Below are 15991 nucleotides of genomic sequence, written 5' to 3' on the forward strand. Positions count from 1 at the left end.
AGTTTGTCAACATTCATCATCAGCAGAGAAATGATAAACACATTTAACTGTATTCAATGTCACTCCTACGTTGATGATGTCCTGCTGTATGTCTTTTTGTCAAACCTGCTGAACCTTAATGAATTTTTGTCAATTTTACAAGATTGTCTTAACAAGATAAGTGTCTGGATGTATCCTGCAGTTACATCACCACAAAAGTGAAATTCTTGTCTTTGGACCAAATGTGGCAGTTTTAGACAACACATAGAATCACCAACATTTGCTTCCAGAAAGTTCTGGGTCATTTGTGATTTCCACTCAAAATTTAAGTACACCTTAAGTCAGTTACCCTTTCCTTGTATTGTATCTTTATTGCCATGACAACAAAAGGCTGTTTAAGATATTTAATTGAACCTACTCAAAGATCTTGCCCTAAATCTAACTAAAAGTTTTTATGCCTTAACTTTTGTAAGACATAATGATAAACATTTCCCAAAGCATTGCAGTGTCATTAAAGGGGTATTTTTATTTTAGCTGTGACTTTAAACACTTATCTGTCTGCCAGTCTACTACTATATTTGCAACATATGGCCATTTGGGTTGGAGGATTTGTTGGGCTTAGAGCTGGAAGACAGAGTCAGAGTAGGGATAGCCAAAAGTGTGAACAAACAACTACACAAGCTTGTGATGAATACTAGAAGCATGTCATTGTTTTCTTTTAAGATATGTGAGATGTGGGGCACCCAGGTAGCTCATCAGGTTGAGTAGCTGACCCCTCAACAGGGGCGATTGTCCCCGAAGCAGCAGCCTGGGTTCAGTTCCAGCTCAGGGCCCTTTGCTGCAGGTCTTCTCCCACTTCTTCTCCCTACTTTCCTGTCTGCCTCGCTACACTAACCTGTCTAATAAGGCCAAAAAATATCTTTAAAAAAACAAAAGATATGTGAGAGTTGGTGATGAATGTTAAGAAATGGATTAGGAAATTACTGAACCTATGCTCCTGCGAATTACAAACTCTTTCCTTCCCTTACCTTGTGTTTCTGTTCTCTGTCTCATGTATTACATCTTTTCCTCTTCTCCCCATCTTTCCTCCTGAGGCTTCTATTTGTCGGAAATGGCACGTTGACTTCCACGTGAAAGCTCTTCTGTTTGCTGGGCCGCCTGCCTGCCTGCCTGGCATCCTCTGTGACCTACGTCTGCATGGCCTCAGTGCCAGTCTTATCATCCACCTCCCTCCCATTCTTTCACTCTCTGTGTCTCTTCCTATATGTCTCTCTAACACTTACTGTCTTCTCTGAAGCAGCTTTGTCGCTCTCTCTTTGGCCTGGTCGTGGGGGTTAGCGATGCACAGATGCACATGGAGGCTGTAAGGGTGAGAGTAGTGGAGTATCTTAAAGGCTGGTGCTGCTGTTCATTCATTTAGCTTCGATTGATAACATAGCGTTTGGCTCTAATCTGTCTGTAAGAGAAACCTCAGTGCATTTCTGTGAGGCAATTACATGTCAATTTCCTTGAGGAAAGCCAATAGCTAACCGCTTATGCCGAGCTGTTCAATTATGTAAGAAGACAGAGAGCTTTCCTCTCTGCTGCTCCTCTGTTCTGTGGGATTAGAAACACTGTCTAGTTATTCTGGATTTGTAAAAGTGGGCAGTCTGGTAAAAATAAATTAATGTTGATCATGGAATTCAAGGCTGGCAGTTCACTGCAGTCAAAGCTATTTTTAGCCATTGCTTCCACAATTCATGTCTTCTTGTCATTTCGGTTTTATTTTTATCATAGTGATTAAAAACTATCAGGTCAAATTCACACTGACTTGAGGGTACCAGGGATACATATTCACATGCCTCCTGTCCTCATTTTGCAGCTAAATGTTTCAATTCCTTCTTCTTTCCTCATGTTCTAAAAAAGCATGACTGCATACAATGCAATAAGGTCCAAGCTTCTCTCAAGACTAGGTCGCCCTAGCAACAAGTTACGTAGCAGCAGTCTGGGTGAGGGAGCTACCTCAGAGGAGAGGAGGATGCCTGAGAAGGGAGGTGGAGATGTGTGGGGGAATTTTAGCAAAAACAATTCACAAGTCACAAATAGATAACACATTTCTGTTTTGCTTGATTAAATAACCAAGATTGTGTTAATGTTTCATAAACAGTAGAGCCACTGCTAAGTATTTAATAAATAATGTTTCTCTTACATAATCTGCTCAGATGGACCTAAACATCAGCTAATAAACATTTTATATGACACATTTACTGTGGTTCCGTCTGCACAGAGACAAAGAGCCCAGGGTTGTCTGCATGCATGTTTGGTCTTATCTCCTGTCAGCAGGGAGGCTGGGACTCAGCCAGACAGAAAGTCTGCGTTAACACAATCGGTACATATACAGTCACACACCCTTCACTGTCCATCTCCACAGGTTAGGAGCAGCATTTGAACTGATTAAACCAAAACTAATTGAGAAAGTGTTCATTTTTGCCAAACTCCATCTCTGCTACAGTGTGAGCATCAAGACAACACTGGGTGTGTCCAATTCAAACTCCTCGCCGGATCCAAACCTGAAAGATGCATCCAAGAATGTCCAACCATAACCTTCAAATCATGGTTTTAATTAGTTTATGTATGTAAGATAGAACACTCATGAATTAAAAAAAAAAAATGTCTTTCAGCCATTTTCTTTGTACCAGACATAACAAAGAAATCCTCCCGTAGAGACATGATGTGGGGTGAATGATAATTTAGTGAATGTCTCCATCTGCTGCACAGCCGAAGAAACTGCTGCATTATGTAACATACTGGAGGGATGAGAATAAATGCATGTCTTGCCTTGTGCAACCTTCGAGCGCTCCTTGTATTCTTTTACTTAGCTCTTATGAAAATATATAAAATGATTGGAACTATTTCAAGTGGCTTCAGAGATAGTGATGGACAGCTATGTGTTGGTTAGCAGAAAAAGAACAGGTAGAAGAGCATACAATTTGTAAAACAGTTACAGCTTTTGTTACTGTTTTATATCATAAAGGAACCTTCTGATGCTTGTTGATATGGGTTTGTCTTTTTTGTGGTTATTCTGTAACTGTGTTTTCCAGTTGAGCATGAACTGAGTCAGTGATTGCTGTTCTGTACTTCTCAACCTGGCTGGCCAGCGGCAGATGGATTACCCCATATGAGCTGGGTTCTGCTCAAGGTTTTTTGCCACTGTCGTCTTAGAGCTTGCTCTGGGGGTTCAGGCATATGGGTTCTGTAAAGTGTCTTGAGACAATCTGAATTGTAATTTTGCGGCTATATAAATGAAATTTTATTAAATTGAATTGCTCATTTTAGGGGATGCACAGTGGCTTGGTGGTTTGCAGTTTCACCTTGCAGCTAGAAGATCCCTGGTTTGCCAGTCCAAAAACATGCTCAGGTTAATTAGTGATTCTAAATTGTCCATAGGTGTGAATGCGAGTGTGATTGTTTATCTGTATATGTAGCCCTGTGATAGACTGGTGACCTGTGCAGGGTGTACCCTGCCTTCACCTTGAGTCAGCTGGGATAGACTCCAGCCCCCCATGACCATAATGAGGATTAAGTGGTGTATGGATGGATGGATGGATGGATGGATGGATGGATGGATGGATGGATGGATGGATGGATGGATGGATGGATGAATGTTCATTGTGGGTGCCTGAGGCATGATGGATGTTTACATTCCTGAACTTAAACACAAACTTTTGTTGTTGTTGTTGTTGGCAGTGGTGGTGTTTTTTCAGTTGTTTTTTGTCCTTTTTTTTTGATGGGTAGCACAGATGTGCTCCGAAAATATAACGGTCCATCGTATTTCTCGACTACATTTCCCAGTGTCCTCATTTTGGATGTAGTCTGGAAAACCATGATGCTATTGTTGTGAACTAAATGAAAGCCAGAAGATGTCCCATATAAAATATCTTAAATAAGGGTGAAAAGGTTGACCCACTTTGATGTGATATGTGTAAGATAAAAAGGTCACAGCTAGTCATGTGAAACTGAAGAATGTGCTTTTTCCATAATATGACGGTGTATCCTTCATGTCTGGTATCTACATTCTCTGTCATGATCATGTGTTTTGAGTGTGTTGTTGTGAATCAGGATCCAAAGTGTAAAGCGTTGTATGGCTTACCTTCTTCTGTAAGTGATAGCGTCCACATGAACACTGTTATCGCCCAGATGATAAGCGTGATGGTTATTCCACATTATTTTTGGATATGTGTTCTGTGTTTTTCCTCCCTTTATGAAATTTAATACAGCTGTGTTGGATAAAAGATAATGTCTGCCATTTCTGCTTTTTAACAGTATAAGAATCAGAATAATTAAAGGTATGGATGTTTGGTAATCCAGAGAGCTGCTAATGTCAATTACACACAAATACACCCACTCTGTTTATCTATAGACAATTTAATGTACTATTTCAAGACTATTCTTCACACTGTTCTATTCTTTTACAATTTGTATTGCCTGTTTAGTAAAAATGAACAATTTTGTGAGAAGTTCTTAATATTTCATATAATTAGGTTGTCCCCTCACAGATGTTCCTAAAAATCCTTTGGTAGGCGGGATCCCTGAGCTGATCGGGATCGTCGATGATGATGCAGGTGGCACTTTCATAACCTGTATCCCCTCTGATGACGCAGATGCATCAGAGTTGCTATTCATGGCGGTGATGTAGTTGTGATTATTCCCATACCATCCTAATGTGAAGATGATGAAGAACTTAAGCTGAAGATGAGAGTGTCTTTGGGGAATTTATGGGTGATCCTCCATTCTCTGAGGATCAGGGTGTGTGTTGGTAGTGATGAAGATGAGTGTGATAGTGATGAAGATGTGTTTGGTAGTGATGAAGACGAGTGTGGCAGTGATGAAGATGTGTGTGGTAGTGATGAAGATGTGTTTGGTAGTGATGAAGATGTGTTTGGTAGTGATGGATGGAGGATTGACGGAGAGAGAGGCAGGGACTTTGTAGATTTCCACATTCCAGAAAAAGCAACCATGGATAGTTACATCTAAGCCATTTTAAGGCTGGAAGGGATTATTTTAATGAGAAAAATGATGTTCTAAATGTATAACTTTACAGAGATGAGTTTTTAGGGGTTTAATTACTGACTGAAGGGGACCTTAAAACTGCCATGGATCCAATAGAATTTGTCCTCCTAGGCACTTGACAATTCATTCAGTAACTCTTAGTTATTAAATACATTTAAGCAGTGGTGGTGCAAAAGGTTAAGTCTCTGGACTAGCAGTCCAAACCCTGATGTGGCCACTGTCGGGCCCTTGTGCAAGGCCCTTAACCCTATGTATTATGGCTGACCCTGCGCTCCGACCCTGACTGGTGATATGCGAAAAGCAACATTTCACAGTGCTGTAATGTATTTGTGGCAAATTATTTATTATTATTATTTTCCAGTCTGCATAAGATGGTAGACTGATGTTCCCTGATGCTAGTGTAGGTGGGCAAAATGGTATCACATTCATTCAAATACTGGCCTTGTTTGCAGCATACCGCCTAAAGGCCAAGAATCAGGACTGAGAGGCTTGCATAAAAATGAAATTATCCAACACGATGTGATATATGTAAAGCTTGTGGATTTAATATGGCAATTTTTTACCACCAGATAGAATCAACATAAAGGATTCAATCCAGCTAAGTAAAATATATGCACCACTTAGGAGATCAGGACACTACAAAATACACTTCTGATTCATCAGCCGCTAAAAAGTGTTGATCATACAGCTTCAGATAGACCATGAACACTTTCTTGTTATAGTAGTAGTAGTAGTAGCAGTACAGCATCAAAACAGAGGCTAGGCCGCAGAGCACACTAGGCTTTCCTTGTTGCATTTGTGAAACACATCCACATAAAGACACGGCCACTGGCAACACATCTTCAAATAGAGACAATTACAGAACATCGTTTCTTTGCAAATACAGTCTGGTTCTCATAGGCAGCATGTATGACACACAGGAGTTATACTACAACACAGTATATACACAGTAGCAGTGAGTGGATAGCTGGCAAAGTGTGGACTCTGTTGTTGCTGCTGTTTGTCGCTCTCCATCCTGCGTCCTATTCACAGCTCTGCTTATGTGTTGATGAGTGCGAACAGACTTTTCCCCGTGCAGAGAAGCAGAAGGCAAGCGTGCTGCCATTTTCAGCACTTGAAACACATTGTGGCTGTGGTGGTGTTGCTTGGTGGTTGCTCTTGTGCCCAGGCAGCAGCCATATGCTGCTATCGCTGCAAAAAAACCCAAAAGCTTGAAGTTGACGCAAAACTGAACATTTCTCCAGACAGACTGCAGGACAGTTGTTTTTTTTCTTTCATCTGCAGTCAAAGCAGTAAAGGTGATACTTTCTATAAAAACTGAGGAAATATCAGTAGCCCAAAATTAGGAGATAACAGTATTTCACAGAGAACACAATACACGTTTTCAGCTGTAAACTGCCACCAGGCACATTTTCAGAAGTTTGGAAAATGAAGCAGCCTTAAGCAAAAACATATGAACATCTTTTCTTAGTGTCATAATGAAGCAGTGTGTATAATGTTGGCAGTGGGATACTGTTTTCTAATGGAATGTCTCAAGATATGGACTTCACATTGCATGGATTCCAAATTATCACATTGGACCATATGGATACCTACAAAAGGTTAATGGAATCCCTGGTTGTTGTTATTTAGATCAAAACAGTCTGGTGATGAGGGGTAAAAACTGTACATTTGCAGTGTAGACATACTGTACAATGGCCTCTGAGTTAAAAACATACAGTAGATCGTGCACATTAGGCATGAAACCCTAAATGGGCCAGACAAGACAAAAAGTTCCCAGTTTTTTCAGCTGTGTACCAGTTTACACTGAGCTGGATAAAAAGCTTTGAGCCCCAACAGGTTGCTGTCCAACTCCCACCACTGTCAATGTAAAACAACACACATCACTACAAAACAAAAATCAGGAGGAAATGCAAGGAGATGGAACATGTTCCTGTTTTCTTTAGTTTTAAATAAATCATATAAAAATAGTAGTGTACAGTATACAATCTGTCACGATCCGCTTGATTCTCAGTGGAGTATCCATGGTGAGCATAGAAATCACTTGTACACACACACACACACACACACACACACACACACACACACACACACACACACACACACACACGAAGTGAGATCCTTATTAGATAGTTCTGAGTTCCGAACAGTCCTAAGCTCCTGGCTCCAGTCCTCTGGGAGTCGGTCCCTCCGTGGCACAGCAGCTTCTCAAACAGAGTGACTCTCCACAGATCATCACTCATTCTCCCAGAGGTTGCCCTCTGATCTCATTCCTCATCCTTTCTCTCAGGTTCTCTCTGCAGGTCTCCAAGGAGGTAAATAAACGTGTCCCTACGATCCCTCTTTCCCTTCTGAGCTCTCCGGTGGCCCTGGGGGCTCCTCTCCCGTAGGTGACTGGGCCCCGCCTGGACCATCTGCACACAGACCCAAGATATTACTTTCGAGGGTGAAAAGAAAGATTTACTTTCCACAGCTACTATGGACTAGTGACACTGACATACCTGAAGTCATTTTATAGCTTATTTTGTGTGAAACATTTGCATAGCCTTGATGTAACAACTAAGGTCATGATCATGAATCTAGAGCTGTAGATGGACATGCATAGTATCCAGAACTCAAAACAAGTTGGAGCATGTTTTTTTTTTTTTTTTTAACTCAGTGCTTGTACACGTAAACTGTAATGAAACGCTATATCTGACAACACAGACCTGGATTTCAGGGAGACAGAGAAGATATGCCACCTCAATATGTAGAACAACTACAACATCCACTGAATATACAATGAAGGATTTGATGTTTAAAGTTTCCTGGAGGATGATCCCTACACCTCCCACATCCATGACTGACAATTAAACTGTTAAATAGTCACAAGACAGTTTGCAAGCCAACATTTTCAGTATGTTTATGAGCAATGCCAGATTTGTATTGAGTACATTTTTAGAGGCTGTGGAATATATTGAACCACCAACGTTAATCTGCTTCTTACCTGTGCAGCCCAAAATGCTCAGTGGCTTAAATTTGGCAAGTCTGATAGCAACAATCCTCATAGTCATGATGAATGAATCTGGATGGTTGTGGCATGGAATGGCCAGTTAAAGCCATTTCCCTAGTGGCAATCTTAGCCCAAAGCTGGCCATCTGCTTCTAACTGCAGCTGATTCTCAGGCCAAAACAACCTTCCCTAAGTTCACCCCTAAATCTTTGCCATATCTGGCATCCACAAATGGACCAGAGCCAGGCCCCAGGGTACCAAATACCACAGCCAAGCTTTCAAACACCTCTAGGTGTGAGCCCTGGGTCAGATCTGAACCTGAAATAAAGTCCCCTCATGTTACATTTACATTCTCAACAGCTAAATAAGACCTGTCACACATTTGGAATGTAGCAAAAGAACAGGAGGGAGCTTCCATCACAATATTTTCGATATTTTAGTTGAAAATAGTTTGCCTTGTGCTCAGAGTTGCAGTTTACCTTTGAGGGACAGCTCAGCCAGCTTAAGAGGCAGGTCACCAGGGTTCACACCTGCCGGAGAGCCCAGGATGTCAGGCAGGGCATTTCTCCTCCCCGAGCGACCCGAGGAGGCAAAGTCCAACACTGGTTCCACTTCTGTCATCTCAAGACCCCTTCAAGATAAACAGACGTACAGAATACAATGTTGTAATTTTTCCTACCCTTGAAAATAAACTACATTAAGAAACTAGAAAAGCACTCAGAGAGCACAGAACTCCGTCAAGTCTGCTCATTCCCCCATATACCATTGTCTGAAATACACCATTTTTATTGGAAATGCAGCATCTGTTAATTAGTTACTGATGATCAGAAATCACAACCACATAGAATGTGGTCATTTAATATAGATGTACCCACAAACAAAATGACCTTGCGCTGAGCACAAGCATGTGTTATGCATGTGTACGTTATGTATGGATATTGAATCGCGTGACGGGGCGGCGGGTATTGATGGGATTCAGAAATACCCCCACATGTTAATCAGTTGTTCCTTGTATCATTTCCAATGAACCCAACATCTGGTAACTGGATAAGAAAGTGTCAAAACTTTTTTTTGGAACATTTTTTTCCTGCTTGCCGTAACATTTTCTAATACAATACTTCAAAATGTGCATACAGATACATTATAGAAACATAACTATAACCTATAGCCAGCAGCAAAAGACATGAATGGAATTAACATTTTCAGACAATAAAAATGCAAAAACCAGCCAACATAAACATCATTCAAAGATAAAACAGGTACAATGTAAAATACAAAGAAAAGTGACTAGCATCTAAAATCACAGCTTGTATTATCTGTCTTCTTGTTTGCGCTTCTTGGCTTTAGAGTTTGTTAACATGACAAATTATCTTCTCCTGTTTCTTTTAGTTGGCTCGCTATTACTGACAATTTTGTTGCTAGGAGGACACAGAACTGCAGTAAGGCTGAATATTAGCATTTGAAACACCACAGTGGCACAAATGACCTAGGACTAAACGTCTTTGACTCGTAAACATGGTTTTCTTTTGTCTTCTTTATGGGCAAGATAAAAACGAATTGACAGTGAAGTGACAAATATGCAATGAAACCCTTAATACAATCCTTCGCTGTTTTCACTGCAAATCCTTGAAGCTATTCACAGTGTTTGCTGAAATAACATTGTACTGTAGGACAGTACCTAAGTTCAACTCCAAGAACATTTTAAATGATCTTGCTAGTCTTTTATTCTTCCCTAAGCTGATGTTTACCCTGAAATTTTAATGACTTGAAATGACTGATGTCACATTCTGACTCATACAAAGCCCAACAGTGGACATTTATCTTGACATTTCTCTGAAAACAAATTGTACCTAATCTGTTTAGAGATTGGAGCATCAAGAGAAAAGATTTATCATTGAAGCGGAGGATGTGTCTGTCTGGTCTCATGGCAACCAGCAGCTGGGGAGTCAGCTCTAGGCTACACTGGTGACAGGCTGAATTACATCCCCTGTCTCACACACTCACACAAGCACACACCAGTACAGCACACACAAATACATCAAGTCGCTGTTGCTATGGCAACTATACAGAAAAAGCACCACTGGCAGGTAAACATACGACTGGAATCCATTCTGTCACTATCTGACTTTCTCTTCCCAGTCTCCCTCTTTTGTTGTGCTGCTTTGCTTGAAATAACCATACCATTCTGTCGAGCAAAATTCCATTTCCCATCGTTCTCTTTCAACAAAGGAATGAGTTGATGTGAGTTGATGCATACTTGCAATTATACACACACACAATCTAGATCCTCAGAAAAAGGGGCACAGGTTGGCCATCTGTTAGCCTCAAGCGCTATTGTAGCTGAGCCATTGAGTTCATATGAGCTTTTAATAATTCCATGAGGATGAACATGTTTCCTCCAACACTATCACATAATCTCAGAGAGGACCTGCTCCTTGGTATAATTCCCAGCTGCGGACTTTAAAGCAGGCGTCCCGAAAGCTGGAAAGGAAGTGGAATTCCACTAATTTAGAGGAAGTTTATGTAGCTTGGAAAAATAGTCTAGTAATTTATAAAAAAAAAAAAAAAAAGCTCTTCGTAATGCCAGGACAACATATTATTCATCTTTAATAGAGGAAAACAAGAACAATCCCAGGTTTCTCTTCAGCACTGTAGCCAGGCTGACAAAGAGTCAGAGCTCTGTTGAACATTGTATTCCTTTAGCTCTGAGCAGTAACGACTTCATGAGCTTCTTTACAAATAAAATTATTATGATTAGAGAAAAAATTAATCTGGCCCTTCCTACAAATGTCACAGATGTATCATCGAGTACCGCTTTAGAATGGCTTCTTCAATTCTCTTAAAGTCCAGTTGCATTGATTTAAACAACTTTGGATCACCCTAGTAGTGTTTGGCTATCTGAATAATTAATTTGAGACATCTGACTTTGAAATTTCACAAATATAATGGATGTTGAGTTTTTAAATTTAAAAAATGACACTTTGAACTGTGTGTAGAACACAAGGTGTCCAGGTTTCACTGGAGCTACTTGGAGAGATCGCCCTTGCAGACTGTATAAAGTGCACAGTGTGATCCATGAGCCCTGAGCTCATATAGCACCGCCCATCCCCTGTATGTATCCAACCTCGCCTGGCTTTTGTCATGTCCATCTGACCAATCAGAGCACACTGGGCTTCTCTGGAGGGGCCCTTAAAGAGACAGGAGGCAGCAATATACCATGTCCCAGCAATAATGTGTTGTTGGAACATTAAGGATCTAATATATTCTAGTAGATCCAAAAAATAAACTGTGAACCTATATTTGTACATAACATGGCTCTTTAATACTGGGAGATGCATTGGGAGGATTTAAATAAATTAACTTTGTATTTCCCAAAGATCAAAAAGGTGTCTCAAAACCTTCTTCTGCATTACCAGAATAAACATTCTGTTGAAGTCTTTATTAATTTATTATTTTGTTGACTTTAAAATAATTAAAATGAAACGTATTGAGTCCATAAAAGATGATTAGTCAGAATAAAGTGTGTTCTGAAAGTCTAAGACTACACTGAAAATCTATCATATTTTCATGTCAGTATGAAAACTCAAAGCTTGCTATGTAAAAGAATTGTTTAAGATTCTTCTCTATTTTAGGTCTGCAGACAAACCAAAGCAGTTTACTAGAAGTGACCAAGTTAACTCCTTTTGTACAAAAGGTCAGATTTCCTCGGGTTGTACACACGTGGACAAAATTGCTGGTACCCCTCGGTTAATGAAAGAAAAACCCACAATGGTCACAGAAATCATTTGAATCTGACAAAAGTAATAATAAATAAAAATTCTATGAAAATTAACCAATGAAAATCAGACATTGCTTTTGAACCGTGGTTTAACAGAATTATTTTAAAAAATAAACTCATGAAACAGGCCTGGACAAAAATGATGGTACCCCTAGAAAAGACTGAAAATAATGTGACCATAGGGACATGTTCAATCAAGGTGTGTCCTCTAATTAGCATCACAGGTGTCTACAAACTTGTAATCAGTCAGTCAGCCTATTTATAGGGTTACAAGTAATCACTGTGCTGTTTGGTGACATGGTGTGTACCACACTAAACATGGACCAGAGGAAGCGAAGGAGAGAGTTGTCTCAGGAGATTAGAAAGAAAATTATAGACAAGCATGTTAAAGGTAAAGGCTATAAGACCATCTCTAAGCAACTTGATGTTCCTGTGACTACAGTTGCACATATTATTCAGAAATTTAAGATCCATGGGACTGTAGCCAACCTCCCTGGATGTGGCCACAGGAGGAAAATTGATGACAAATGGAAGAGATGGATAATACGAATGGTAACAAAAGAGCCCAGAACAACCTCTAAAGACATTAAAGGTGAACTCCAAGGTCAAGGTACATCAGTGTCAGATCGCACCATCCGTCGTTGTCTGAGCCAAAGTGGACTTCATGGGAGACGACCAAGGAGGACACCATTGTTGAAAACAAATCATAAAAAAGCCAGACTGGTATTTGCCAAACTGCATGTTGACAAGCCACAAAGCTTCTGGGAGAATGTTCTATGGACAGACGAGACAAAACTGGAACTTTTTGGCAAGGCACATCAGCTCTATGTTCACAGATGCAAAAATGAAGCATATCAAGAAAAGAATACTGTCCCTACTGTGAAACATGGAGGAGGCTCTGTTATGTTCTGGGGCTGCTTTGCTGCATCTGGTACAGGGTGTCTTGAATCTGTGCAGGGTACAATGAAATCTCATGACTATCAAGGTATTCTAGAGAGAAATGTGCTGCCCAGTGTCAGAAAGCTTGGTCTCAGTCGCAGGTCATGGGTCTTGCAACAGGATAATGAGCCAAAACACACAGCTAAAAACACCCAAGAATGGCTAAGAGGAAAACACTGGACTATTCTGAAGTGGCCTTCTATGAGCCCTGATCTAAATCCTATTGAACATCTGTGGAAGGAGCTGAAACATGCCGTCTGGAGAAGGAACCCTTCAAACCTGAGACAACTGGAGCAGTCTGCTCATGAGGAGTGGACCAGAATACCTGCTGAGAGGTGCAGAAGTCTCACTGACAGTTACAGAAATCATTTAATTGCAGTGATTGCCTCAAAAGGTTGTGCAACAAAATATTAAGTTAAGGGTACCATCATTTTTGTCCAGGCCTTTTTCATGAGTTTATTTTTAAAATAATTCTGTTGAACCACGGTTCAAAAGCCATGTCTGATTTTCATTGGTTAATTTTCATAGAATTTTTATTTATTATTACTTTTGTCAGATTCAAATTATTTCTGTGACCATTGTGGGTTTTTCTTTCATTATCCGAGGGGTACCAACAATTTTGTCCATATGTGTATGCTTCCACTGAAGCAGTGTTCAGATGACCCTCAGCTGGATTTGAGAGAATCTACTAGCCATCTTTATATGTTAAAAGCATGTCTGTGCCTTCAGTTTCAAGCACAATATTGCTCACTCCGAGGCACTGTGACAGTATGAAACATGACGTCCAAACTGTCAGCAACTACATTAACACAGTTTCCATATTTTTAGAAAATTTAAGTAATGCAAATTATGTCCATTTTCAGGTACTGCATCAGAAAAGTTAAAGGAAATGACAAAATTAAAAGACCCATCTCCCAAATTTTGCAAAAAGTTTTTAAACTTAAAGAGTTAATATGTTTCATGGGAGATGGAAACATCTCTTTCAAATTTGCTCTGATCATCTGTTTCTGAATCTTTCATTGCTTTTGTGTCTGGACTACATGAAACCTGTCCAATACTAGCAAACATGAAAGAAAAATGGCAGCGTTCCTGTTCGTAAACAATCACTGAGAACTTCTCTTTATTTTTCTCACATTGATGGCCAAAGTTTTGCTTGCAGTTGGCAAACAACTGCTTTTGTTTCTGAATTTTCTACTCTCTTTATTACAGCCATGTTTAAAATAGTTTATACCACCTTCTGATGACACTACACAGCCTAAGTTCACTCAAATTCACCTGACAATTTTATGGAAACAGTTACTGATTTTTTTGCTGTTTACTCGAAAATATTTTGTGGAAACTCGATCAGTTGGAGCCAAAGCAGGATCATACAGGCCAAAACACAACATCAGTAGATCAATACATCCACACCTTGTTCACTGAGAGATGGAAAGGCAACTTCAACACAGATGCAGAATTTGGAGTGATTTGGTGGTAAAGTCATACTAGTGATAGGTGCACTAGTAATCTCAGACACCAGGGACCTGTCACATATCAAAAAATGTATTTAAAAAAGTAGTTTATTGGCAAAAACAAAATGGCAGAAAGTGCCATGTACAAAAATAATTGGTATATGTGGACCAGTAACAAAAGGCCGCAATAATTGCATGAAATAAGCACGTGCACTAAGCGTAAATGCCATGCTTCCATAAAATTTTCTACATTGGTTGCAAGCATTACATCGCCATTACTGCCCACTGTTTGAATTACATGATTTCAATGCAGTGGTTTTCTGCAGTGGTTCCATGCTACCTGACTGAGGAACTGCCACCAAATGTTTGTCTGGATGTACCCAGCTTCGAATATTTACATAACAGTAGTGGTAGGAAACATGTTAAATGGTCCATTAATGTATAGTGCAAAGGGGTCACCTGTTGAATGTCGACTGTCTCAGTGTTACTAAACAGCACAACTTCCCATGAAAATTGAGAGGGTGTGTCTTTAGTGTCTTCTATGATTACTTCACTTTGAGCTCTTCGGATCAAAGTGCTCTCTAGTAAACAAGTCAGTGGCTGCTGTACTAAACTGGGTCTTTCCGTAAAACTGTCTTGTTGGCATCTGGAAGAATCCAGAATATTGTTCCAAATGTCCCTTCTAACATCCAATGTGGCAAAGTTCCTTTGTGTCCTGAATCAGAGATCACAGTTCAGCTGAACGTCTGACAAGAAGTCTAATCAGGTCAAGCAGTAGGAACAACACGTCGTCTCTGCCTCCTTTATTCTGCCTGACAGGCTTTTCAACTGAGCACCTGATTATCAACAAAGAGCTTGGTTTGTTTGATAATCTGAGTAATTAAATTTGGGCTATGGCTGACATACTAACTTGCTGTAACACCAGGGCTATAATGAATGGCTATATGGAAAATGACAGGTTAAGAAGCTGTTTAGAAATATTGTGACAACTGAATATCACTGCAAAAAATGTAGCTTTCATTGGCTTCAGTCCTCAAATGTCAGTGCCAATAACCGCCTTGGAAAACCCCTGTTAGTCCAATCCTGATTAGAACATCTGGTAACTTTCATTAAGCCATTGGATTAAACACTGAACCGGCACTGACCCATCAAGTGAACCAATTTAGTTTGGCTGATAATCCAACAACACTTCAGATAGGATTATCTTGTCAAGAAAATTGACCTGGATACTATGACGCCTGGGCCAGCTCAGTCAGACGCACAAACAAGCTGTAGGTATGTTATGCAATAGGTGCTGCAACAAAATTCTTTTGTTGGGAGAACTTTCAGAGTTCAAAGCTGCTTTACAGTGAGGTTCCAAAGACACTTAGCTCTAAAAAAGAGAAGAAAATCTGCCTTTTCTGCATTCAAACAGAGCCCATTAATGCTGCAAATTGCTACCTGGACTATTTCTAAGCACAATGACGTCTATGATTACACAACAAATTATACAGTGTGCACTTGAAACATCCTCGATCTTCTGAGGCAGCTGTGTAAATTATCCTCACATCTTGTCAGTTGGATATGTGCAAATAAAAAACAGCTCTTTCAAGTTTGAGCACCCACTAAACACATTCAATGTCGGAGGCAAATTGTGAGTACAGCACATAGCATTGTCTTCAGTCACCCTCACAGTGCTCTCAACACCAGCAAGAGTGGGTCTTTTCAGAAGAATCCTTGTTGGCTTTTCAAGCTAGTGCCTCATTCAAAATGGAAATGCAAGTTTCAAGACCAGAAGCAGGAAAGTTCATCTCAGCAGACATTT

General features: G+C 40.1%; 1 protein-coding gene across 1 annotated transcript in view; it reads right to left on the bottom strand.

The window, feature by feature from the left end:
- Window positions 1–5551: 5551 nt before the first annotated feature.
- Window positions 5552–15991, bottom strand: part of LOC111585651 (cAMP-dependent protein kinase inhibitor beta-like) — a 37014-nt gene continuing 26574 nt past the window's right edge. The window contains exons 2-3 of the mRNA XM_023295202.3: window positions 8499–8650; window positions 5552–7442 (exon numbers count right to left, since the gene is read on the bottom strand). Of these exons, the coding sequence (XP_023150970.1) occupies window positions 7360–7442; window positions 8499–8640 (225 nt within the window). The 5' untranslated portion in view covers window positions 8641–8650 and the 3' untranslated portion in view covers window positions 5552–7359. The remainder of the gene's footprint in view (window positions 7443–8498; window positions 8651–15991) is intronic.

The sequence above is a fragment of the Amphiprion ocellaris genome, chromosome 15 (genome assembly GCF_022539595.1).
Source record: "Amphiprion ocellaris isolate individual 3 ecotype Okinawa chromosome 15, ASM2253959v1, whole genome shotgun sequence".
NCBI lineage: Eukaryota > Metazoa > Chordata > Actinopteri > Pomacentridae > Amphiprion > Amphiprion ocellaris.